Source organism: Amblyomma mixtum, chromosome 8 (genome assembly GCF_055824585.1).
Source record: "Amblyomma mixtum isolate Tamu chromosome 8, ASM5582458v1, whole genome shotgun sequence".
NCBI lineage: Eukaryota > Metazoa > Arthropoda > Arachnida > Ixodida > Ixodidae > Amblyomma > Amblyomma mixtum.
In genome coordinates this window covers 21749284-21777272 of record NC_143019.1, presented here as the reverse complement: position 1 = coordinate 21777272, position 27989 = coordinate 21749284, and the positions used below count along the sequence as shown (strand labels likewise).

General features: G+C 45.4%; 1 protein-coding gene across 1 annotated transcript; it reads right to left on the bottom strand.

Moving 5' to 3' along the window:
* Nucleotides 1-17: 17 nt before the first annotated feature.
* Nucleotides 18-26570, bottom strand: LOC149331669 (protein-cysteine N-palmitoyltransferase HHAT-like). Its single transcript, XM_089556804.1, has 7 exons — nt 26375-26570; nt 17916-18143; nt 16040-16365; nt 13730-13765; nt 10525-10726; nt 6279-6417; nt 18-304 (listed from the first exon to the last, which is right to left on the bottom strand). Exons 1-7 carry the CDS (start codon nt 26528-26530, stop codon nt 111-113), a joined length of 1281 nt encoding a protein of 426 aa, XP_089412930.1. The 5' UTR covers nt 26531-26570; the 3' UTR covers nt 18-110.
* Nucleotides 26571-27989: the final 1419 nt, after the last annotated feature.

Below are 27989 nucleotides of genomic sequence, written 5' to 3'. Positions count from 1 at the left end.
TGCCGACGAAATGCAAACAGTATGCAAATTTCAAAACTTGTGAATAAGAAAAGCGTTTATTAATGTTAAAACACTTTCTAGACCTAGTCTCTGACGCGTTCCAGCGCTTCTTATTCTTCAGTGAAGATGGACTTCTCCGAGCTTGTGTTTGGCGAGCTGGAGGAATCGGTCGTTCCGACTTCCTTCTTCCTGTCGCCGTCCGCCCTTTGAGACCGGCGCGTTTCCTCCCACTCGAATATGTCCATGGCCACCTGAGCTTTGCAGTACAGTCCGAGCAGCACTGGCAGGAGAGGCACTGGAAATACTGCCACGAAAACAAGACAGATGGTGAAAGAGAGTGCTGCTGTTATCATAGAGTGAGCTTTATGGGAGAAAAAAAAATCAGCTTTTTAAAACATTTTCTTTTTTTAACAGAGAGTATAAGACTTATCTCTTTGTGGAACAGCCTTGCGTACCTGAAATACCTCTGTTCAGCTTGCCATACTACATCTTACTATACAGGACTGGATTTATCAAAAGGCTGGACGATAGCTTGGAAATGATAGCTTGCCCCCTCCCAACCCCTTTCCGCATTCCTTCTCTCATCCAATGTTTTTATATATTGGACACAACGCCTCTTATATAGAGATTTCATAGTATCCACGAAACTTCGGACACAGCGCTTCAAGGGGCTGATGATCGCTCTTTTTAGAGGATAGACTATCATAGTTGTCAATGTGGAGCTTGGAAAAAGAAGCTGAAGAAAAGGAACTAGCAGCGGGCGAAGTAGAAAGAAGATGGTTTCGTTCGATATGAAAATTTCCTTATTTATACCACTATACCTTGGCCAATCCCCCCACGTGGGTATGTGCCATTATAAAGAGGTGAAGAAGAAGACGAAGAATACATGGACTCTTATCCGCCAATAACCCTGGCCAATCCCCCGCCGTGGGTATGTGCCACTAAGCCTGAGGACATCATCATCATCATCATTATTATGACATTATGCTTGATAACACACGGTTCAGCGTGCACACATTGTGTGTAGCAGTGCAGTTCAAGCGTACTATTACTATAAATAGATAAATTTATTTGAGGGTGCCTCAACAGCCAGTTGGCCTAAAACGAGCGCGCACTAAGACAGGACGGTTTGGTTTATGGGGTTTAACGTCGCAAAACGGCTCGGGCTATGAGGGACGCCGCAGTGAAGGGCTCCGGAAATTTCGACCACCTGGGGTTCTTTAACGTGCGCTGACATCGCACAGTACACGGGCCTCTAGAATTTCGGCTCCATCGAAGTTCGACCGCCGCGGCGGGGATCGAACCCGCGTAAGCTCGTCATGAACACAATACAAAACAAAGACAATTTGAAAGCATTCATTTAAAATGTATGAAAACTAGTTTAGGCAAATATGTCCGCGCTTACAAATGTCGAATTAGATGTCTTCTGCAGGAGTCATTGGACATATGGCATGAATCATAGGATAAAAAGTATGAGAACATTTGGCGGCTTTGAATGAGGCACACGAAATCTCAGTGAAATCAATAATTGTTGAAAGCCAATGAACCCACGCACAACTTTTTGCAGAAACTACATGTCACGCATGAGTCACTTGTCATTAAGAGTAGACATACTCGTAGAGGGAAACATACTCGTAGAAACGACGGCGACCAATATATCTGTCATAGAGAATGCGCATGAGCTTACGTTGAACATTTTCAATTTTCTTGCAGTAACTAACAGATGCCATTCCAAGCTGCCGAGCGAATTGAAGATGCGCTCACGAGAGCGCAATAAAGACTTCGCAGATTGTCGTATCGACCAAGTTTTGTTGTTACTCTAAAAATAAGCAGAACCTGCCTCACTTCATGCAGTACAATTGTAGATACATATAATCGAAAATCAAGCCTTGAGTCCACAATAACACCAAGGTCTCGTACAAGGGCAGCACGAGATATTTGGCCGGCAACAAGTGCATAATCAAACATGACTCATTTGAGTTTTATAGTTAAGGCCGATTCACACGACGGACCGTTCGCCCGCGGCCCGCGCACTACGTGTGCATACGTCAGCACTTTGAGGGGCGCGCTGTCGGCCGCCATCCATCCATGCATCCAGCGCGCCTCTCAAAGTGCTGACGTATGCACACGTAGTGCGCGGGCCGCGGGCGAACGGTCCGTCGTGTGAATCGGCCTTTAAGGACAAAACGGAAGTTTTCTTAATGTTCAGTTTAAGGCGATTCATCAACCACCATTTCTCAATGTTTCCAATGTCAGCTTGCAATCAGCGGTAGTCCTCTATGTTCTCAATCTTACAGAATAATTTCAGATAATTCGCAAAAACCAAAACCCTCTAGTTCATAAAGCCTAGCGGCCAATCATGAATAAACACTAAAAACAACAGCAGTCCCGATGACGACACAAACTCGTCGAACACACAGTCGGAAAATCGGACAACATTACGGCGGTTGTCAAAGTAGCTTTCGAGCCGTGTGGAGTAAATGAGGCAAAGACCATATTTTTCCATCATCATTAGTACCTGATGAGAAACCATGCCGAAAGCATTAGTCAGGTCGAAGTAGACTGCATCTACCTGACCACAATTTGACAAGTGAGGCCGACTGTATCCCAGAAAACTGCATAAATTTGTTTCCATGAATCGTCCCTTTAAAAAACCGTGCTGCAGAGTTGAGATATTTTGTTTGAAATACGAGCTCATGTGTTCGTACATTACCATTTGCAGAACTTTGGCAAAAGGACTAATCAGTAACCCAGGCCGAAAACTATTCGCATCACAAGCACCACCATACTTGAATACAGAAACAACTATTGACAGCTTCCAACGAGAGGGAAAAACACCAGTGCGCAAGGATAAATTGAACAAATGTGCCAAAACGTAAGCAAAAATGCCGGCGCATCCTCTGATTATGAAGCTGGGAATTTCGTCCACTCGTGTTGAAAATTTTGGTTTATGCTTTTGAATTGCGGACAGAACCTCATGCGCAGCGACACTTTCATGCGCTAATCAGTAAGCTCTCCCTTCAAAAGTGATAACAGCGGTTGTGCTATCAGGGCGCACAAAACAAGGGCTGAAGTAATCAGCGATAGCTTGGCATGCATCTTGCGGTTCAGAACAGATACAATCACGCATTTTTATCATTGCAGCACTATCCTTTGCTTCCGCACAAGAGCCCAAGAAACAGTTCGGTTCCCAAAAGTTTTGTTCGAGAAGTCTGGTATTCAGCTTCATCGCGTGCTATCAGTTTTTTTTACAATTAGCCTTCATAATGAAAATCATTGGTACCAATATTCACTTTCTGATTTTAAGTACTGTTTATGGTACCACTGTTTTTTTTTCATCAACTAGCGTCTCAAATCGCAACAAAACCAGCAAGGAAATCTAGACTTCCTTGGTTGACACCGTGGTATATATTTTTTTCATTATTCCATGTACAACTGATGTTAGTAGGTCAACGCGTGAGTCAACATTCCTGATCTCAAAAAAAATCCAAACCAGTCGTAGTAGTGAAGCTTATTGTACAGCTCAAAGTAATCGCCGTAAGACTACCTAAATTTGTCAGGTATCATGACACACACTGGATAAAACGACAAAGAATGACAGAGTAAACGGGCAGTCGTATTTGTCAACTGGGACAAGAGGATCGCGCGCCGACTGTACACCAAAAAGAGGCACATTAGATATGATTAGATCTAAAATGTTACCGACGCAGTTCTTCATCGTATTGTGCTGAAGTAACCCATGGAAATTTGTAAAATCAACAAGACATTCGGCTTTTTCACGTACGGCTCTGCAGGGACTAGTGACCAAACCGGCGGTCCATTCGACCTTAGGGAGATTAAAATCCCCGTAAATGTGAACCTTGCACTTTGAAAAATCACTTTTTCTCCCAATATAAAAAAAATGACTGGTGAAAACATCCGGATTTGAATTTGGCGGAAAGTAATAACAGCCGACGAGATAGCGTGATTTGTCACGTGTTGGAATTTCCAACCCCACCCATTGTTTGTAGTACGTCTCTCTCCAAGTCTGGTCTTGTAAATGCGACTAACACAGAACGGCAGGCTATCAGTACTCCACCCCCGTATTTAACCTGATCAGAATACATTCTGTCGACTCTGAAAACGACATACTCATCCGGCAAATAAGAGGCACTTGCACACGATGAGTTTAGCCTCGTTTTCGTCAGGCATATCATGTGTTACTCACATTAATATGCATTCGCTAAGAGGTCCGCCCTTTTCGTTCGGAGCCCTCTCGTGTTTTGATAATAAAGCTTAATTTCACGTGTCATTTTCGGACGTGGCTAAATAAGCATTTGGAACAACAAAGCGCCGTGAAGACCAGAGTTTTCAACAGAAAAGGCGAAAAACAACCATCAGGCCCCACTTCAGGTTTGCTCACAAGTTCGGACAAATGCTCATCCAGAGAGACATGGTAGGATCAGTACGTATCGTACTTCGTTTTCAGTTCTGTACACATAACAACCTTGTCACCTACTGTATCCAACAAAAGATTTTGTATGTCTGACGCTGTTGTAGTCGGGTCCAGGCGAGAAACAAATAGGCTTTTCTTTGGTTCTATTTTGGACGTTACTTTAAGCATGGACTGCTTAGCTGTGCCCAAAGTCGCTCGAGGCCGAGGTGGCTGGCTCACCGCTTTTGGCTGGCGTGGCAGATGAGTACGTTGGTATTGAGCAGGAGGCGTTGATGAGGATGCAGAATTTGTCGCAGCCAGCGTTGTCGCCACAACAGACGCGTCGTTGCGAGATTACGAAGACTCGGAGGGCGAGCACTCACTGTGGTTAGCGGTACGAACCAGAACAGATGCACTCAGGCCATTCACAACCTCACGCAGGAGCACATTCTCGGCTCGAAGCTGTCGCACCTCAACGGCCAACGCATCCATTCGACTAGCCATTTTTTTGTGTAGCCTGAACAACACACGATGAAGCACTGACGGAAGCTGCGTCTTGAATATCCAGGGACGAGCGAAGTGCCTCGGGGAGCGTTCCCGTGTCGCTGGCTGTGCAAATAACCCCCGTCGACGAATGATCGCGCCGCTTCACGCAGTGAACACATTTGTGCTTGCTGGTCCCGGATTCCATGAGCATATTGTATTCCTCGGCCTGTATGTTGATAGATTTGTGGCGACACACTCTGCGCATATTTCCGCGCAGCCTTCGCCTTGTTATCATCCGGCCCAGCGTAACACGGCCGCACTCCGGACTGCGTCACCGATAAAACGCAGCGCCACCGCTGCGTCACCCAAGGCATGCGTCACCGACGGTGGCTTCAAAGGCAGGCTGCCCGGCTGAGAAGGGCGGCTTTTTCCTTCCGCTACCGAGACGAGCATTGCGTTGGCATGCTCGTACGCTGCCACCGCTTATCGAATAGACGGTTGTTACGTTTTTATTTTTGTTGGGATTCGTCTTTCAGAAGAAAAGACATCCCACACATTTGCAGTGAAAACGTTTCTTGAAAGACACCCACGACATAAATTGCTGCGTACCAAGAATGGGCAGGGAGCAGCTCGCAAGTGCGTCTGCCTCGGGCGCCATCTTGATTTTTGCAAGGGCGCCACCTACATTTTTTAGTGCCAAAGCACTATTGGCCTCCCACGGCCGGACTGAATGCAGCTCCGCTGCATTCAGTCCGGCCGTGGGCCTCCTAACCTGGAAAAAGCTGGTGTGTGACGGAGCCTTTCAAGTTAGGTGATACGGGGAATGTCGGAATTTTAACGAGACTGAATGTTTGGCGATGGCTATGCTGGTTTCGGGTGGGGTGGAGTCATTATTAAGAATGGAAATGATAAATGCCTTTAGGTTGAAGACCTTTATGATAAAGGCTTGTAGGTGAACAGCCTTTAGGGTGAAGGCATTCAAGGTAACCGTCTTCAGCATAAAGGTCTTTATGCCAAATGCCTTTGGGGTAAATACCCTAAGGTAAAGGTTTTCAGGCTAAAGGCCTTCACGGCAAATACCTCACTGGTAAAGGACTTTATGATAAAGGTCTTTAGGTCAAATGCCTTTAGCCGAAAGCCGTTATGGTTAAGGCATTTAGTGTAAAGGCCTTTAGGTCAAATGCCTTTAGCAAAAAGCCTTTATGGTTAAGGCATTTAGTGCAAAGGCCTTTAGGTCAAGGAATGCTTTCGCATTCAAGCACGTAAGGACCTTAAATGCCCAATCTATACCTTGTTATATACACGCTGCTCTCTTTCTAGGAACCGTGCCTAACTTGTCTATGACAAGAATTACACAGAGGGAGTGATTCGTACTCACCCAACAGCTTTCCAAGTGTGTCGCCTGCAATTTCATAGTCAGTCAAAAAGAAGAAGCAGCTGACAAATGCGCCAATCAAACTGAATGCACAGAAGACCCCCTTGAGGACCCGCTCCGCGAGTGGGGAACTGTACTTGGCCTGCGAGTTGAGAAAAACACATTTCTGACATTTCTTGGTCGGAACCGTTAATAAACAGAATAGTCCATTTGGAAATTATTCGTGATCCCGACAGTGTCTTCGTTTCAATGAGAACACTGGCAACAAACAAATAGCCCTCGGTGAGGAACTTTTTAAAACGACGCAGCTTTCATGACCGAAGAAAGTTGACAGTAATTTGGAAGGCACGCACATGAAGCCTATATCAGGCTGTAAGCTCCTCAATACGCCCTGTTCCTTTTTTGTGGCAGCGCCTGCTTTTATTGCTTAGGAAGCAACGACTGCAACAATTTCACGCAATATATCCATTTTATGAATGGGCAGTTACTTAACGTGTACTCATCTCCCTTGAAATATACCTGCGCTTAAAAGACACGGACTGAAAGATAGAGACACACACACATAGCGCTGGACTTACAACTGAATCTTTATTCGGGAAACACTGCTCTTTATGCACACCAGCAACTGATAAAAATGGAAGATGGTAACACCCGGATGATAAAAAATCGACAAACTGTCTCGTCACATGTCCAGTCCTACCTTCCCTTTTGCAAAAATGCCCTTTCCTTTGATAGTAGTGAAAGGGACGTGCTACTCACGCATGCATCCCCACTGTCCGCTATGCTCATGGCTTCAATTATTTCACGCGCCGTTTGGTCACGGTTCCTGCTTACTATCTTCGTCTCGTTATAGGAAGGTACACATTTACACTCTTGACAATGAACCACCAAATTCCCATCGCTTTTCCGTTCCATGTTCTTCCGATGTTCCCGGAGCCGGGAACATCGGAATTAGTCAATGTCCCTCTAGCCGGGAATTAGTCAAAGAAAGTTTTGAGCAGCAGGTGGTGAGGCTAAGGGAAGCAGGCTATCCGGATCAGGTTTTAGTGTCGGTGGCAAAAAGCATGCTCAAGAAATTTGGCAAAAAGGGTACGGTGCCTAGCAAGGAGGGAGAAAAACAAAAGGAGAAAACGGTGGTGATTCCGTACATTCATGGGGTGTCCCATAATCTTAAAAGAATTGGTTCGAAGGTAAAAACTAGGGTCGTTTTTTCAGCCCCGGACAAATTGGAAAACTTATGCAAAATAGTAACGTACCCAGAAAGAAAAACTAAGGGGTGTAAAAAGAAACACCAAGCCCCCATGGTCGCATGCGCAGAAGGAGTGGTATACAGGTTGCCGCTTACATGTGGCAAAGCATATGTAGGCCAAACGGGGCGATGTTTGAATGAGCGGCTCCGGGAACATCGGAAGAACATGGAACGGAAAAGCGATGGGAATTTGGTGGTTCATTGTCAAGAGTGTAAATGTGTACCTTCCTATAACGAGACGAAGATAGTAAGCAGGAACCGTGACCAAACGGCGCGTGAAATAATTGAAGCCATGAGCATAGCGGACAGTGGGGATGCATGCGTGAGTAGCACGTCCCTTTCACTACTATCAAAGGAAAGGGCATTTTTGCAAAAGGGAAGGTAGGACTGGACATGTGACGAGACAGTTTGTCGATTTTTTATCATCCGGGTGTTACCATCTTCCATTTTTATCAGTTGCTGGTGTGCATAAAGAGCAGTGTTTCCCGAATAAAGATTCAGTTGTAAGTCCAGCGCTATGTGTGTGTGTCTCTATCTTTCAGTCCGTGTCTTTTAAGCGCAGGTATATTTCAATATGGCAAACCAACTCGCCCAACAAACCACTCTGCTCATCTCCCTTCTTCTCTCTCTCTTACAGCTACCGGAGATAGCTCTGCATAACATTATCGTAGAAGCCCGTTTTGTCCGTCCAGCGCCTGACTATTATGAGCCGTAATTAATGTTAGTGCTTGGCTTGGGTTTATTGGTTTATTGGGGTTTAACGTCCCAAAGCGACTCAGGCTATGAGGGACGCCGCAGTGAAGGGCTCCGGAAATCTCGACCACCTGGGGTTCTTCAACGTGCACTGACATCGCACAGTACACGGACCTCTACAATTTCGCCTCCATCGAAATTTGGCTGCCGCGGCCGGGATCGAACCCGCGTCCTTCGGGTCAGCAGCCGAGCGCCGTAACCACTGAGCCACCGCGGCGGGGCAACGTTAGTGCTTCCAGAAGCTTAAAATGCGTTCTTTCGCCAAAGTCTTTTAATACTACCAGCAGCCAGAAAACTCAGCTAAATATACAAAGCCGGAAAAGAACTGTCGTCATATGTAAATCTGCAACTGGAATCCAGCCTCAATCGGAACCAAATTGGAATTGAGGTCCAGCAAAGTACGTAAAAGCAATCATAGATGTTCATACTTCATGTTCCTACTATTATTTGGGAAGCCTGATTCTGCAATCGTTCTGATATCCAGGAAATAATGCCCGGTACGAATGGCACTTAATGATCTCTCTCTTTCTGGCCCTGATGTTTGTATTGATGGGTAAAATTAAAATTGCCTTGCATTCAAATAAAAGCATTGAATGTCGTTTTTCTCATGGGCGCATCACTTTTCTAAACAATCTTCAGCACCGGTGGCGATGCACTTGCACTGACAGTGCACTAATCTGCCAATGTCAACGAGAAATAATCAAAGTTGCTGCTTTGCCTCACCGGCCTCACTGCCCAGTCCCGACGCCATCAGTCTCCACGGCTGTTTTTCATGATAAAGGAACACGTAGATTCCCTTAGAGATGGCTTCGAACGCCCTTGTAGCCTCTTATAATTGTAACCAGTTTAGCCGGTTTCTTGCTCCCCAGTGCCTGCCTGCTCCGAACGCTCTAGGCAGGGCAATTTGCCAACATAAATTGTTTTTCGCCTAAATGCTGAGCTTTTCAAGCATTAATACGGCAATACCTAAACGGCAGGGAGCTTTTAATGTTTTGATACATTTTTTTTTCAGGCAATCCTTTACTTGCGTCACTAACCACAGGCGCCGCTGCTTTGGCCTTTCTTCAGGGGAAAGTTGTTTTTCAAGCTTTTAAAATAAGGGAACGATAATCTGTAGGTTCTAAACATTATATGACAATCTGGCGCCATACAGCCAGTACAAGAGCAACAAGGGCCTCTGAATCCTACTTCTTTTACGTTCCCTCAGTTGCGGAGGCTCACTGGCTACGGCTGTAAGGTACTGAGCACAGTTTTGCTTGCTTTGTCCCTTCTACGGAGGGAGAGGGTGTCGATTGGAGTGAAATGCAAAACGTCTAGTTCTGAGTTTCGCGACAGGCTAAAACACCCATAATTTTGGAAGAACCCTTCAGTGCAGTGCGCCTTATAGACAAATGTATCTCTGGACCATAAGAAAAAATAAATACAATTATTTTCATTTTACGATACATGAGGTGGAATATTAATGACTCCAAATGACAGACAGTCCTGATTGCTCGCTATAGTATTAGGGCGTAAATCTCTAAGCAGGCAGTTGTGCGACGTGCTGATGACGAGTTATCTTTGCAGCAGAGAGACAGAAGAATGGAAAGGCAGGAAGGTGAACCAGTCGACGTCGACATTTCGAACATTCATTTCAAAGTGATACGGCCGCCGCGGTGGCTCAGCGGTTATGGTGCTCGGCTGCTGACCCAAAAGACGCGGGTTCGATCCCGGCCGCGGCGGCTAGAATTTCTTTGGAGGAGAAATTCTAGAGGCCCGTGTACTGTGCGATGTCAGTGCACGTTAAAGAACCCCAGGTGGTCGAAATTTCCGGAGCCCTCCACTACGGCGTCTCTCATAGCCTTAGTCGCTTTGGGACGTTAAACCCCATAAACCAAACCAACCAAACCACCAAAGTGATACGTAGCCTGAATTTCGTTACTTAACGGAAAAACTTCCCGCGCAGAAGCGAAATCCCGTTGAACAGCACTCGGTAAACCTTGGTCAAAAGTCTTGGTGGCCGAACAGTTTGCTTATGAACCGCATAGTTGAACAGTTAAGGCACACGAAGGCTATTCCCTCACCCCTCTTGACCATTAGAGCTTAAGGGGTTTGTTCCTCTTCCCTACACGGTGGAAGGGGAACAAACCTAGAGAAAAAAAGGGGAGACAGGAATGGGAGAAAAGTCTTACAGCAAAGAGGGCTGATGACACGATACATCTGTATCTTGCGTAGTCGGAAAGTTTCTAAGTAATGAAGGACACCTACCCGCCAGGAACGAACATGTGCTGAGTCCAGTAACATGACGCACGCCATTTCCGCCATTACTAGGAAATAATTGGTGAGAGCCCACACCACCATGTGTGGCTGCAGTGTGTGCCAGAGCAGCACGAAAGAAAAAGTTGCGCTGGTGCCCAAAAATCGACGCCACGGTGTCCAATGGCCCCCGACCACCGGTTTGTAGAGGTATCTGCGCAAGATGATGTGAAGTTAAATCAAGAACAGATCTGTAAATACAAAACAACCGTTTTAGGTTCTTTTGTGCTTCAAAGCCTTAGCAGAAATGCGTTGCTTGTATATTCTATAGAGTTAACGCAATCCGAAACCTTCCCACTAGACTGCAATGTGAACATTTCAGTAGAGATCGGGAGGCGAACACACCTGGACCACACCTCGATGCGATGCGAACACACCCGGGAATGTTAACCGCTCTCAACGCTCCCTTCCATCAGCGTATGTACAGTAAATGGCCTTCACGACGCCGCCAAAGTCGACCCCCCCCCCCCCCCCCCCCCCCAATTTCGCCTTCATCGAAATTCTAGAGGCCCGTGTACTGTGCGATGTCTGTGCACGTTAAAGAACCCCAGGTAGTCGAAACTTCCGTAGCCCTCCACTACGGCGTCCCTCATAGCCTGAGTCGCTTTGGGACGTTAAACTCCAATAAACCAAACCAAACCTCTCCCGAATATGCATTGTTCACACCCCAACTCATGTGACTCCCACTGCGCCGACTTCCTTTCTCGGAACAGCGTCAGTAGCCCAACAAATGATAAGAGTGTGTTTATTACTCCCACCAAATCAACCCGGATGAAGATGCCGAGTCAGTCCCGAAACGTCGGTCCTCATGACACTTCGGTCGGGGTTTGACAGGCTTTCGCACAACGATGAAAAGCCGGGAGTTCGTCTTAATCGTTAAGTTGTCGTTGCCTAACAACACTACTGCCTCCAAGTGGTGATCTTTAAAACTTGCAAGAAGTCCTCTGCGCGTAAGATAGACGAATAAGTTTTCAGCGCGAGGAACCGAACGTCAATCTATACCATATGTTAAATCGCCCTACGGGACATGTCTTTGCCGACACGTGCATAACCTCTGCTGTCGAGCTGCTTTTACTTATTCCCTGGTACGAAGTGAGCAAATTGAGTGCAGATATACTCAGTTACCACATTTCACTTCGCTACCACGAGGCAGCAACGTCACATGGCCAAACTCTCCATCAGAACGTTGTGAAGTTCAGTGACTGCGAGCGTGAAGCGAGGATGACATTATAGCCGGAGGCTACGCAATCTGGCATTCACTCACATGGCCAAAACCAGTAATACCCGTGCGACACGTACAGATTTAATGATATTATGTGCTTACTGCCTTAAGTTTTAATGGAATTCGTGCGGTGCCACACGCATAAATTTAATGACATTAGCATATTACTGCCATTCGCGACCTACTGAGTTCGCCACAACTCATTCGCCCGTGCAATGTGTACTCTCGTTCCCATTCCACACGCAGAAAAGCATGAAGCTTTGTTAGTAACAACTTCATAACCAGTGAGAAATGGTTAATTTTTAACTTTCAGTCCGATGGGTCATCTATACCGCATTTTCGATGCGAAGAGCGCCATTTTAACCAGCCTTATTGACAGGTACTGTCGACTTATGTGCTGACATGCGAGTTTATGGCTACGTTTTCGACTTGTAAAGCAGGAACAGCCGTATTTTCTGGAAAATCGTTTTTACATTGCATTTGAACAACATTCCGGATATAATGTGATCATTATAAATGTTTATATTCCATGAAACTTTTTACTACCTTGCAAGCGTTATCGTCATCGTCACTTTCGATAATGGCATTAAATGTGTACGTGTAACACCAACTCAGAAAATAATGGCATTAACAAACTTAAGGCCTTAAGCATTTACTGCCATTTCTTGTGCGCGTGTGGCACGGGTATAAGACATTCTCCCTTAGTTACTGTAGCTCGAAGTACAAGGCTGGTCATCTTGTTTCGGTAAAATTAGATGTCTCGGAAGATCCGCCTGCTGATTTTCGCATTAGAGCCAGTCCATCTCTATCCATTTCCTTTTTGAAAAAGATATTTTCATGCTTGCCTGTGCTAGGCACTGAATTCGACTGTCCAGGGTTGTGGAGCATTTACATGCGGCGAGTGGACTTCGCTTTTATTCAACGATAACACTGTTACACATTCAGATGCGGCTTATTTATCAGCGTACTTTGTATGCCTAACGAATGCTTCGGAACCAAGAAAAGGTAATCGGTAAAGGTCATAGTCATGTTGGAATATCAACCGGACTACGAACCTAAATATGTAGCGTTATACAACGTTGAATGACGCATGGTAAGTTCTCAACGGGCTTTCCTCTTTTGTTTCTGCAATGATTCCAGAAATTATTTTTTAAGTCGTGTGACTGGAGTGCATGCGACGAATGAAGTTTGGAAATACATCTTTCCTGGATATGTACAGTTTGCATGGTTTGCTTTTGACTTTCAGCTTTTGATGACGTTTGCCGACGGGGCCTGATGTACAGTCGCGGGTAAAAAAGATTAGCACACATGACGGAACGCCAGAGCGCCGGAATGACAACGCGTGGCGCTGCGGGTGGCGAAGAGGCTGATAACGAGAGTGCCGGGCCGTTCCCATTCTACGGTATTAGGGGGGTTCAGCGGACTGCCACGAACAGCAAAATTACTGGCTAAAAGCAGCGCTATCATCTATTGTTCCCGCGAGTTCCTTTTGACAAACCATCGCGTACATAAAAAATACAGTAATAAAAAGAAGGCATCTGCTCATGATAACCGAGCCAAAATAAATGCCGCAAGCACAGTCATGTAGGGTCGGCACTTCAACGCTCGGGCGGTGCACGCTTGATAAACCTTACTTTATGCCGTCCCCCCCTTCGCTGCAAACATGGAAACGGCCCGATAGGCAAGTCTGCGTACCGCAGCGCCGCGTGGTGAGATATACGAATTCTGATCGCCAATGATCTGTGCTAATATTTTTTGCTCGCGACTGTATAAGAATGCGAACGTGTCCTGTTTCCGAACTTTAATGCTTAAAGCAAACTATAGTTACGCCCCTGAAGCTGGAAGCTCAAAAGTTGATGCGACTGAAACTAAGCTGTCGCTGCGGTGTGATTTTCGTCCTGAGCGTCCTGATAATGAAAAATAAAAACTACTTACTTAACTATCCACTTGTAGAGTCCTATGTCGAAATATCTGAAAGAGTGAAAAGAAAAAAAAAACATTTAGCGGTGGCCGAGCAGTTTAGCATCCGCCTCGAATGCGGGAGATGAGGGTTCGATCCCCAGTGTCATCGTGCACATACTGGTGATACAATCGATACAGATTTTTCCTTGCTTGGGAATTGAATCTTTGACCCAACTTTGTGTAGACGAAGATACCTCGTGCCATGGCGCTCTTTGGCCTTAGCTCTCCTTGCGCCGTAAAATTCACCATCATGATCTGTCACCAGTGTTGCAATAGGCCTGATGGATTTGTGTCTTCAACAAAAATATTCACTTAAATAATAACAATGGCTTTGCTGTATCCTTAGCTAAGAATACGATTGAGGTATTAAGCGAAATGAAAACTTCCTTACTGCGGTTCACCTAAAAACGTAAACACTGTAATAGCCTGCACAAACCTACAGACTCTTTCAAGTCTTGTGTAGCCGAGTTGAAATCAATGCGACACGGCATAAATTTCTAAACAAGAAGTAAGGTTCTTCTTTTGTATGCCGTTGCCAAAGCGACCTGGCAGGGGGGTGCCCTGAACGACGTCGGATAATTTAAAGGCGTTATGTTCGAAGTTATTGTCGTTAGGAAAAAGCACTATTCCCATCAGGGTATGTCATCCCCTGCAACACTCTTCGCTTCCAACAAAGCTGTACCTTGTCACCCAGGGCAGCGCCCAATCCCAAACCATAAGTACATTCTGTGACCACTGATCTATATATCCTAGCCAGAGCTCAGTGCGAGGTCACTTTATTAGCTTTAATCAAAATATAGTTTTCAAGCCTAGGGTATCACCTTATAAAGGGGCTTTCAAGCCATAGATACAAGAGTTGTTTTTCTATAGCCTTTCTCTGTAGTTTATGCTGTTAGTTTCTATGACTTTATACTTATGCAACAATACCCCAGGTAGCATATTTAGTCAAACGCATATCTTGTAGAATGTATAGTTAAATCAGAATTGCAAGCAACCATATGGTGAAGCCTGAGAAACTTGGTAGCTATTAGTCGCTGGCAGCAGGACTTAAGCAAGTAAACCAACCTGAAAGGCTGGTCATACTGTGCCTGTTGTGACCCAATCATTGAAAGCACGTAAAAGAACAATCAGTATTATTTTACTTGCAATAGCAGTTTGGGTACAGAACGGATTGATTTAATAAAAATACGCAGTAAAATGAGGCTCCCCAAATTTATGCGCGCGGGATCTGACGATGATACAGCAGATTCTCCAAAGTGCCCATGTTTCTCCCATGCCAACATGGTAGCAACCGACCTGGTCGCATTACGGCAGTAGGGCCATGGATGGCCGCAACCACGTGATCCTAAGAACACAGCCCATCCTGGATACATTTTGAGTGGCTGTAAGGCGACTATTAAATATTCCGTACGTCGATGGCGATGTCGACCAACGTGATAGCGTTATGGATTGATTCCCATATATGCAGAAAACCACTCTATACTTTACATTCACAGATCCCTGGGAGTCCCCCTCTTGGCGCAGCGGTACAGCGGTGAAGCGATGCGCCACTGCCGTGCGATAGCAGGTGCTATGGAAAGGAAAACGATAGGTGTAACGTTAATAGATTGGAAGAGGGCGCAGTGTGTGAGGGAACAAACGCGGGTTAATGACATCCTAGTTGAAATCAAGAGGAAGAAGTGGGCTTGGGCAGGGCATGTAATGCGAAGGCAAGATAACCGCTGGTCCTTAAGGGTAACGGAGTGGATTCCAAGAGAAGGCAAGCGTAGCAGGGGGCGGCAGAAAGTTAGGGGGGGCGGATGAGATTAAGAAGTTTGCGGGGATACGGTGGCTGCAACTGGCAAAGGACAGGGTTAATTGGAGAGACATGGGAGAGGCCTCGGCCCTGCAGTGGGTGTAGTCAGGCTGATGATGATGATGATGATGATCATGATGACCAGCAGTGGGCCTTCAGCGGCCTAGGTTGCTATTCCCGAGCGTACAATAATTAACTGTCAACTACACATGGTGGGCAGTTTGCTCCCAATCCGGTGGGCAGACTGTGATGGCGCCGTAAGGTCACGTGACCAATCGACCAGGTGGCACAGGGAATCTGTCCAATATAGCAAATGGATGGTTTCATGTTGGCACTTGCAGGACCAACAATTTCTAGTGCGTTTCCAATACTTGGCCGATACCTGTGCTGTTTGGGATGTGGCCCAGCAACTCCAAGGTTGTTCTCTGGGGACTCCGGGCCGATCAGCAGCTATGCAGCTGGGGACAGGGACTAAAACTTCAACCAACCTCCACGTGTTGCTCGCCGTGTGGATGCGCACCGTACACAGGGGTCTCATGTCATGCCTCTCGTAGACTCCATCCATCCAGAAGAAGAGCGAAGACACGCCGTAGGCGAAGTTGTACTTCAGGTAAAACTGCAGCGTGGTCAGCCACACGAGACCTGTCAGCGTCCAGCCGGACTGCGCCAGGTACCAGCGCGGCGCAAGGAGGGCGCTGCGAACGTACGCGAACCGCAGGAACGCCTCCATCGTGAGGAACCGCACGGCCAGGCGGCAGAACCTCACCACCAACTCCAGGAGACGCTTGCGGTTCCAAGCGGAAGGACGATGAGGCTGCATTTTGGGCCGTTAAGTTGAGTGTACAGGGTGGGTCGTACATAAAGGGAACAGTTAAGCACGTGGTTCCTCAGTTCGCGCTGCGACACCCGGAACGCATGCAGCGCCTGCTGCAGCGCTGTCACGCATACCCAAAAATTCTGGACACAGGAACTGTTGCATTGGAAACAGTTTATGAATGGAATTTTTTCATACACTGTAAGATTTCCCTATAACAGTCAATATAACCGCAGATCTGCCGTCAGCAAGGTACCATTTATCGCCATTAACGTTCTTGCTGTCGTGAAAAGCGTTCTCTGTTCGATTTTTATGGCAGTCTTAACTGCTCGATGCGACCGATGGAAACAATTTAAAAGAAAGATTTTGCTCCTCAGCGGAAGAGCACCTTACAGTTTTCCAATATCCGGAAATTTTCTACAAGAATGTTGGATGATCCTGCTGTCTACATATGCGCAACAGACGTTTCAGCTGAGTGTGGTCCACCTCTAAATATTACCGCGTGTCAAACCCCGCGACTTTTGCTTCAGGAGTGCTTGTACATTAAGTTCTTCCTTCACATTGGTTTTATAACCCATCCCTGTAAAGGGGGCGTTTCTCTTGCACCGTAGTAGGTAGCAACCGAAACGTCTCAGCTTTCCCTGGTGCCCCGTAGGAACTGCGCCATAAGCGACATCTATGCCGGAGGATGGGTACTGTGTACAAGAACGTGCGGCATAGGGTCACGGGCATGACCAGAACTGGAGCACTGTAAAGGGTAAGGAGTGGGCTCACATCTCCAACGCGGCGGGTGGCAATAAATTTAAAGACTTCTATGGTATCCTTGCCCGAACAAGAATTGGAGGTGATGTCATGTGAGTGCGGGCTGAAAAAAAGTGGCGCTGATAGGGACAATCACAGAAAGAAATAAAAAGTACAAAAAATTATCTTTGATGCAGCAGCACTAAAAGAAAAAGGAGGTATTGAGAAAAAAAGAGAAATTGTAGGTCGCTTTGTAGCGACGTAGGACGTGGACCAGGGTCCCGTCCTATTTGTTGTAAGCATTCCACAACGATCCTATAAATATAAGGGATTTTTTACATATTGTCCTCAGGACCCAGTAGAGTTACACAGAGGGTGTGAGTTGCACTGAACGATAACAACTTCAAGTGCTAAAAATAGCCCAGGGACCATAAAAAAGAGAAAAAACAGAGGTCTCATAAGGCTAAACGTCGAGAACACAGGAAGAGAAAGGAGACGCGAAAAAGTCACGTAAAATAGCAAGTAAGGAAGTTATTATTATTATTATTATTATTATTATTATTATCATCATCATTATTATCATTATTAGCAGCAGTCTTAGAAAAAGTTTAGGGTCAGCAGCAGTAGGTGTTGCAGCAACCGAAACAATAACAGTAGCAAAAGTATGGTAGCAGACTAAGAGTACTAAGCAGCGACAGTACTGAGCTGCTGTAGAAGTGGTATTACTTTAAGCTGAAGGAGCGACAATGGCGCCAGCAGCAGAAGCAGCAGCAGTAGTACTATTCGGAGCAGTAGGTTAGCAGCAGTACCTCCTTCATGAAGTCGTCGTAATTGGTCACCGGGCCTATTATAAGTCCCGGAAAGTAGAGGATGTAGGCGAGGGCGCGCAGGCACGTCTGGAAGACTCCTTGCGGCAGGCCACTGGGCGAACCATCAAGGATGTCCGCTGTCACACTCACGCAGCGGAGGACATGCCAGCCGACGAAGTACACGGACGCCTCGTAAGACCATGTGCTGCCAATCAGGGCCGGAGAGGACTGTGTGCAAGGGTCGTAAACAGGGACATCAAACAGAGTAATGTTCAACAGTTTCTCAAAGGAACAGCCGTTCAGAACTGGTAGCGAAGTGCTGGGAGGGGTGAGAGAATACGTGTACTTAGGGCAGGTAGTTGCCGCTATTGCAGATCACGAAAGGGAAATAATTAGAAGAGCAAAAATGGGTTGGAGCGCATATGGCAGGTTCTCTCAAATAATGAATGGCAGTTTCCCAATATCCCTCAGGAGAAAAGTATTCAACCCGCCGCGGTGACTCAGTGGTAAAGCGCTCGTCTACCGAGCCGGAGTACCCGGGTTCGAACCCGACCGCGGCAGCCGCGTTTCGATGGAGGCGAAACGCAAGAGGCGCCCGTGTGCTGTGCGATGTCAGTGCACGTTAAAGATCCCCAGGTGGTCGAAATTATTCCGGAGACCTCTACTGCGGCACCTCTTTCTCTCTTTCTTCTTTCACTCCCACCTTCCTCCCTTCCCTTACGGCGCAGTTCAGGTGTCGGCAGAGATATGTCAGACAGATACTGCGACATTTCCTTTCCTCAAAAACTAATTTATTTAGAAAAGTATCCAACAACTTTACCTTACCGGTACTCACATATGGGGCAGAAACGTGGAGGCTAAAAAAAAGACTTCAGCTTAAGTTAAGGGCAATGCAGCGAGCTATGCAAAGAAGAATGACAGGTGTAACGTTAAGAGATCGGAAGCGGGCAGAGTGGGCCAGGGATCAAACGTGGGTTAATGCATCCTAGTCGAAGTCTAGAGGAAGAAATAGGCTTGGGCAGAGCATGTAATGCGAAGGCAAGATAACCGCTGGTCCTTAAGGGTAACGGAGTGGATTCCAGGAGAATGCAAGCGTAGCAGGGGGCGGCAGAAAGTTAGGTGGGCGGATTAGATTATGAAGTCTGCGGGGATACGATGGCCACAGCTGGTAAAGAATTGGACAAACATGGGAGGAGCCTTTGCCTTGCAGTGGGCGCATTCTGGCTGATGATGATGATCAACGACATTGTTGTCCCGGTCCAATACACTTCAGGATAAACGCTGCTCGCAGTGACTTCCCATTAGCCCAGTCCTCGCCAGCTGATTAAACATAGCCCAACAAATTTTAATATAGCCCAAACAACAAGCAAACACTGGTCCTGTAAATATTTATGTTTTTTCTGTTGCGCATTTCTGAGCCTTAGTTCTACCGCCATTCATTTGCAAGTGGACATATGGAGGGCTTTCCAGTACTGACGTAGCTAGTTAAATTCAGTGGCTGGGAAAAAGTGCTCCATTTTAAAATAACAGTCTTTTGCAATAAATGTGGCTTTTGCTTCCGAAGACGCGTCGATATTTGTTTATTGTTTATTGAAAAGTTATAGCAAATAAACGCAATTTTGCCGTTGAACCCAGGCTAAAGGTGACGTACAAGTCACCTGACTGTTCTTTCGGCATCGCGTGTAACACAGGTCAGCAGACACAGAGCCGCGCACACACAAAAAGGAAATCAGCCAACAGGGCGTTGATATAATACATAGACAAACGAGGAGTAGCAACACAAAAAATTTAACCATTTGCATACAAGAATCGGATAATTTCAAAAACATTGAGGACGACAACACTGCGGGAATAGGGGAAAATATAATCACATATCTTCCAAAAAAGTTCAACTTTGGGAGTGAAAGAAGGAAGAGAGAAAGAGGTGCCGTAGTGGAGGGCTCCGGAATAATTTCTACCACCTGGGGATCTTTAACGTGCACTGACATCGCACATTATACGGGCGCCTTCTGCGTTTCGCCTCCATCGAAACGCGGCTACTGCGGTCGATGGAGGCGAAACGCAGAAGGCGCCCGTATAATGTGCGATGTCAGTGCACGTTAAAGATCCCCAGGTGGTCGAAATTATTCCGGAGACCTCCAATGCGCCTCCTCTTTCTCTATTTCTTCTTTCACTCCCACCTTCCTCCCTTCTCTTACGGCGCGGTTCCGGTGTCCGCCGATATATGTCAGACAGATACTGCGCGATTCCGTCTCCTCAAAAACCAATTTACCAATTTATACTTTTTTTGTGAAGGCTGACAAGGATTAAGTATGTCAGGGTAACAGTTCAAAAGGTTAGGGATTTGCCAGTTTATGAACTGCATTCCATACCCCGCCCCTGTTCGAGGTTTAAGAAAATTCACATTTAGGAAAACGTAGTGAAGATCTGAGTTAAGGGATGTATGTATGTGCTTAGTTTTGAATTGTCCGTGTATAAATTCGGATAGTTTTTGATTGTAGACGGCTGTAATGCTTAATATCTCACTTTCTTTAAAGTATGCTGAAACAGAATCATATCTAGACAAATTGTAAATGAAACGATATCTTTTTTTTTGTAAAATGTAAATTTTTTCCATGCTTGTTTTTGTACCCGCTCTGATACCAACAACCAGTACATTGACCGCGGAAAAATACAGTTGCTTTCTCAAGTACATTGCGAAAAGGCGGCGAAATTTATTTAGTATACCAGCATAACGGCCAGTTTTGGTGGTTACCAGGTCTACATGGTAAGACCAGCAAAGATTTTCGTGCAATGGGGACCTAAATATTTACGCGCTGAAACACGTTCGAAGGAGTTGGATTGAAACGAAAGTGTGATATTTTTGTTCATTGGTGTATTTAGAACTGAAAAAATATTATATTTCGTTTTATTAGCTTTCAGTATCAGCTGGTTAGCACAGAGCCATCTCTGCAGATTTTCAAGCCGGTTATTAGCTAGAGGCACTACAGAGAGTACGTCTTATAAAGCAAGGAAGGCACTCTTGCCATCAGCGTAGAACAAGATATAAGAAGTTCCCGGGATGGCAGTAATATCCTTAATATACTGTATTTCATGTTTAATTGAGTCGAAAGCTTTGTTAAAGATCCTAAAAATTCCTAAAGTAAACAACTGCATTTCTGTGTTATGTGCTATCTTATTTTTAAAGGGCAACTGCAGCACGTTTTGAGAATTTCGCGATATTCAAGGATTCAAATCTATGTAGGCTGTAGGTAAAGCATGCCAACTGTTTTTACACTAGCATGTAAAATAGTGACGTAATCCACGATTGAATTTTGCGCTTCTCCTTAATGCGCCGGAGGAGTGCAGGGAAACTGAGCGTGACGTCACGGAAGGTATGATGTGAAATTAGGGTGTCGTCAGCCGCACCCTGCGTGACTCGTTTGACGCTGCCAAAACCCTCGGCAGGGTTCGCCTTCGGTGGCGTTGGTTTTTTTCCTTCAGAGCAGGCGTTCGTGCGTTGGAAATGTACCGATACCTTTGATGACGACATCACGCCCCCCCCCCCCCCCCCCCCCCCCCCCATTTGGCGTTGTGCGCTGTGGAGAAGCTTGAAGGGCATACGGATTTTGATCAGTGATTACTTCACTATTTAAAGTGATAGCCCCAAAAGACTTCGCATGCTTTGCCTGCAAATTTCCCACATTCGACCCTGTTAAGCTGGTTGATTTCAAAAACCTATGCAGTTTCCCTTTATTGAATAACAGGGAAGATTCACTTGATTTAATTTTGATTTGATTTATTTGAAGACCATAGTGGACAATAGAGAGCAACGCATTTTAGTTTGGTGCTTAGATAACCTTTCTTTAATTACTTTTTCTACTATCATAGAAAACAGCCGTGCAATCGATTCTTACTAGGAACAAAAACCGTATGGTATGTCCCCGCTGTTACTTTAGGATCAGATAGACTAACATACAGATATGATAATGCAAATAAAAGGTGCCCAGTCGAAACAAACGACAGAATCGGGTCAAAAATACTACAGAAGTTGTCGTATGTGTCACGACAGATTTTTATGTTTTGTTGTATTTTTCTGTCACACTGCAGTTTTTTTTTCTGTTGTACTTAACTCTAATCGCTCATCCTGTATTACTTCTCTGTAGTAACTACACAAAATTCTGTTGTTAGTACAAAAATTTCTGCCGTTGCTACAAAGCCAGGGGCAGAAATATATTGTGATGTAAATATAATATGCCCTAGTCCTTTTGCGCAGTTTCTAACCTTCTTCGAAAAAGAACTTTCGTGAAAGAACGTTCCTTCTAAAAGTCAGCAGAAAAAAAATGGAAAAACTGGAGAGGACACTTAAAGGGCAACTGCATAGGTTTTAGAAATCAACGAGCTTAAAAGGGTTGAATGCGCGAAACTTGCAGGTAAAGTATGCGAAGACCTTTTGCTTAGGGCTAGCATTTAAAATCGAGGCGTCCTTCAAGCTTCTCCGCTGCGCACAACACTAAGTGGGGTACGCATGATGACGTCATCGAAGGTATCGGTACTTTTCCAACGCATAAACGCCTGATTTGAAGGAAAAAATCGCCGCCACCGAAGGCAAAGCCTGCCGAAAGTTGTTTGGCAGCGTCCAACGAGGCACGACAGGGTGTGGCTGACGGCAGCGGTAATTTGAAATCATACCTTTCGTGACGTCACACTGAACTTCCCCGTACTTCTCCAGTGCATTGAGGAGAATCGCCCTCCTCAACTCCTCAATTCAACTCCTCAAGGGGAAGTTGCTCTTTAAGCTCCACTTTAAGGGTACGATGCGACAGCGTAATGAGTTAATGGCAATATATGCGGAATTGGTCATTCTCTGCTCTACATTCATACATTACTAGGAGCCCTCATACCATTGTTTGGGCAATGCTGCAGCGGCTAAGCGATGCACCATTGCCCCGCGATGGCAGGTGCTGCCAGGCTTGTGAGACCCAGGTTGCTGTTTTTGAGCAACCCCTCGCGACCAATATTTTTTTTAAGGTGCGGTGAGGCTTTGTTTTGCAAAGAAATTAGATTTTTAGATCTTGCACCCTGCTAGTATGGCATTTCTTCAGCTTCTTTTAGGAAATACGTCACACTTGGGTATTCGCGACTTCATAAATACTTTCTTAAACCTTTTTCGCTGTCGCGACGAGCGGGAAGATGCGAGTTTTCAGATGTTTCGTCCGCAGTTTTCTCAACACAGTATTTTTAAAAGTTCATGTACCTTTTTCTCATAAACTATTAGGCTTAAAGAAACGAAAAATTTCACAGTTTTTAATCTATTTATACAAGTACCTGCCGCACCTAGGCGCATTATAGCAGGCGGGACAATAACAGTAAACGTATACCTAAAATGAGCATGTCACAATACTACAAGTAAACAGTAAAGCACATTCGTTTAAAAATAAAAAAAAGAACGCATCACTGAAATGTCAGTAGGAGAAACCTATCTATCTATATAACTGGTACCATAATCAATATATTATGTGTATTTGCATTTTTCTGACTAAAGAAATCCACTCATGGGTTTCAGTTTTATTGACGCGACAAAGAAAAAGCGCATAATAAACCTTGTTTTCGTTTGAAGTGCACAGTTTTGATATCAGTTGTGTAAAGCATTACTTGCTACTCTCGTACAAAATTTCAAGTGTTCACACAGCCCATCTAATACAATGGTACATTAGTAGAGAACAGTAAAACAAAAATATAGGAAGGTATACAAAATTTTGATCCAATTTTGAGCTCTGATGCAAGCCTCCTCTATCTAATATTGCTTGCAACTTTTATTGCCATAACTTTTACTAGAGCTGCTGTACAGCCAAATTTTCAAGACAATTTTCAAATTCGTGCCCCACCTTAACCACCAGCTACCACGGTGGGCCGGTTTTGATGACGTCACACAGTCACGTGACTTAGGTGGTCCGCCTTCCACCTAGGTTGTTTCTCTGCGTTTTTTTTTTCACGAAGAAACGGCACCACAAGTGTTTTCTTATCCTGCTCGCGTCTGCACTGCGCAGGTTCTTCTCAAATATCCAGAAAACCGACACGGCCCAAAATGGTGAACTATTCATCGCAGCAGACCCACAAAAGAAAATTTTCACCCTTGCCAATAACTTGTTTTCTTTTCCGGCCGCGTATTGGGGAGCTTATCCCTTACAAAAACTGTTTTAGACAATCTATAGAGTGTCTATAGACTTCTGTCTATTAAATTCTATAGACTGTCTATAGACAAATCCTAGAGAACACTCTATAGGCAATACAAATGCCATAGACAGTCTATCGACAATCTATAGAGTTATGGTCATACACTTTCAGTAGACTTTTGTCTGTAGACGCTCTATAAACTCAAGAATAGACAAAAAGCAATATCTCTAAGAAGTCAACAAAGTCAATTAGAAGTCTATAGACTGTGTAAAGACCATTTTTATAAGGGATGGCAGCGCTCACGCTCTAAAGATACGCGCAGTGAGAAAAGCCTCCTTCCTAATTTTTTAAAACGTTTTTTTTTCTTCTTAAGGGTTGAGTTAAGGGTTATCATAAAGCAAGCCACGTGTCTGCAAGATGTTTTATTAAAGCTGTGCTTGGGTTTAGTGTATATAGAAAGAATACGCGGGAACAAATAACCCATATACATATTGACTTTGAAAAAGCTTTTGATAAGGTACCCCACAAAAGATTACTACTAAAACTTTCACGTCTTAACCTTAGCCACTTGGTGTTAAAATGGCTACAAAATTTTTGACCAACAGAGAGCAATTTGTCTACGCTAACAAATCATCGTCACCTCTTTCCCCCGTTACTTCAGGTGTACCACAAGGCACAGTGCTTGGACGCTTGCTTTTTCTAATCTGCATTAACGATCTTCCCTCTAACATCAACTCGAACATCCGATTATTTGCCGACGATTGTGTAATCTACCGCCCTATCACCAGCAGAACTGACTCTGACACCCTCCAAACTGATCTAACCCAAATCGAAACTTGGTGCAAGCATTGGCTAATGTCCCTTAATATTACTAAAACATGCATTATTTCTTTTCATCGCAGGGAATCCCATATTCCCTCAAAATATGTTCTTTTCGGTTCTGAAGTATCATCTGTTCTTTCCTGTAAGTATCTTGGCATCACCTTAACTCATATCCTAACATGGTCTTCGCATATCACGAACATCGACGCTAACCGCACCCTTGGCTTCCTACGTCGAAATCTTCGTTTTACTACCCCTTCTATCAAATTATTAGCTTATAAAACATTCGTCCGACCTAAACTAGAATTCCCATCAGCAGTATGGGATCCTCATCAATCTAACCTTTCTATAATCCTTGAAAAAGTTCAAAACCGAGCTATCCGTTTTATTTATTGTGACTACTCTTACTATACTAGCGTGTCCTCTTTAAAATCCAGAGTATCCTTGCCTAACCTTGAAACTAGAAGAAAAATATCTCGACTATGCCTATTCCACAAGTTCTATTATTCACCTTTAGGATCATCTATCATATCAACAGCTCATCGTCCTTCTAGCCGCAACAACCACATCAAGACCGTATATCCACCCGCTGCAAGAACTACATCTCATTTCCGTTCTTTTTTTGTCATATCATCTCGGGACTGGAACGACCTGCCGCCGGAAGCTGTACTCATCGTCAACTGCATCGACTTCAAGAAAAAGATTATTGGGGAATCTTATTGGGGAAAGGAAAATACCACCAATCAGCAATTGGGGAAAGAATAACACAACCAGTGAATGATTGGGGAAAGAAGGTAACTCATCGCGACACTGTACACATATGCACGCTTTCCACCATCACGATTTCGGATAATTATGCTTTCCCGCTGCGAGCTTCGCGAACACTCGCTTTCCCAACGTCCGGTTGCCTCAAGTTCGAGGAAAGCCACTTCAATCCACCTCTTTCCCATCGTCGCTCCTCATGCCTGCAGCTAGCGTGACAATAGGTCAAAGCATGCCGCTGCAGACATGGTACAAAGAGCCACGCACTGTGACGCGGGTCAGCCTCGCCGTACACACGTGCACACAGGATGCCGCCTAACGACTCCGTCCATGAGGGGAGTTTGACGTCTCCTGTAATCCCCCGCCATTCGGCGCCTCCCTTCTCCCGCTGGGTTCACTGACCCCTTTCTGTGCGATTGTGCGGAGGGCCTAAGAAAAAGGACTTAATGGGCATTCCCATAAAGCGACCGGATGCGGCAAACAAACTACAGCACCGCGAACTTCACTCCGTCCTTATGTAATCAGTCATCTTTATGTATCCTGTAATCTTTATGTATCCTGATATTTATGTACTCTGTAATCTTTATATAATCTGCATGTAATCCGCCCATCCCTCATGTAATGCCCCACAACCGGAGCCTTTGAGGTAATAAATAAATAAATAAAAAATATCTTACAACTACAAAGGAATGGAAGCCGATGGTTGCGTACGTACTCACCGAAAAGTGGGGCTTGAACGGTATATCTATGGTCGCATCGGCCACCAGCGCCAACCCAACAGTGTAGACCACTGCCCTGCGGCGTAGGGACAGAGCGAGGCAAGACGCTGCCAGCATGATGATCCCTTTCCCCCACACGTCTCTCGGGAAGCACATCACCGCGAAGAGGAGCGAGTACGACACGTAGAAAGGCTGCACTAACTGCGTGGAAAAGCCAACGAACGCGGTATACTTAAGGACAGGCTCCACAAACTACTCCGCTATCATCGTCGACATCATCACCATAGTTACGCTCACTTCACCACAAAGGTACACTCCAAAGCTATCCCTATCCTGCGGTAGCCGCAGTCACTACTATCCACGTAAAAACTTCCAAAGCTAATCTCCTAATTCCCTGCCACCCTACGCTACACACTTTATCTCCCTGGAAATCCACTCCGAGGGACCGTCGGCTATTTCTGCACTGTAGGCCCAGAGCACAAGAACGTTTTAACCTCTTGGATTCAGCTATGATATCATTACCTCATGTTCGTTCTCTTGTCTCTTTCGTCATAAGCATACGATAAACTCATTTTCCGGTGCCCTGCAAAGTATACCGCTCACGCTCAGTCACGCGGGCACATCGAAAGACAGCACCGTAGTCTTTGAATAAGTTGAAATTAAACTTCAATGTAGCAGTATCAGTAGTTTTGGCAGCCAGTATTGTACTAGCAGCAGCAGTAGTTGCTACATAGGAGTTCCAGTATTAGTAGTAACAGCAGCGAGTAGTTTCTGTGCTAGCGTATACAACTAGTAACTGTATTATTTATATTGATAATAGCAGCCGCCAGAGTAGTCTCAGAAAAATACACCTTGTCCTCTTCCACGTATACGTCACAGTAAGTCCCCTGACACAACTAGAATCATTTGGGCGCCGTACTGCTGTCCAGAGTGAGGCACGGTTGATGCCGTTGCCACAGCAACTTCCGTCAAACTAGTCACCGTGTGGTCAGTAACAGCCTAGGTTCGCAGCTAAGACCTCACAGCGCAGTCCCGCACTCGCTGAATCGAATTTCAGAGTACCCTGAATAATCAGGGGTGAGGGTCACTGATAGCGACATTTTGCTACTCTGAAAACGGTTACTGGAGCTAAATGAGAACACAGTACAAAACGTTTGCGGGAATCATAGGCCTACGTCCTTGTCGCGGAAAGCAGCTATGGAATGGCACTTGAATAGCGACCGCGACGCAAATGAATCTTTTGTACAAAGCGGTTTCGTTGACGTTACAGGGGGCGTCTTGTGCCCGAGGTATAGGGTGGGGAAATGCGGGTGTTTAGTTGATCCGTTCATCGTCGCCTGCTATTGCCTGGACGGTGGTCGTTATTCATGGTCTAGTATAACGCGTCCATGACGTCACGGGATCAATTCCAAGTGATGTAAATGGAATAAGAGGACCAGTACTCAAATCTTCGATAGCTGAGGAACGCCTGCATTCTAAAGTTCTAGACATGTTCCATTCAAGATGGAAACATAGAACTGAAAGCGAAAGTGTCTTGCACGAAATGCGGTACAGTCTACTTCTTACCCGCGGCGCGAAGGATGCTATCAGTTGTGCAAGAGCAGCGTGACCCAGC

Bases quoted from the DNA above. Each gene is read 5' to 3' on its own strand.
- LOC149331669 (XM_089556804.1), bottom strand. From the start codon at position 26,530: ATGTGCTTCCCGAGAGACGTGTGGGGGAAAGGGATCATCATGCTGGCA. The intron at 18,144-26,374 runs GTGAGTACGTAC...CCTTGCACACAG, and splicing joins CGTTCAAGCCCCACTTTTCG to TCCTCTCCGGCCCTGATTGG. The intron at 6,418-10,524 runs GTAGGTGTCCTT...CTCAACTCGCAG, and splicing joins CACATGTTCGTTCCTGGCGG to GCCAAGTACAGTTCCCCACT.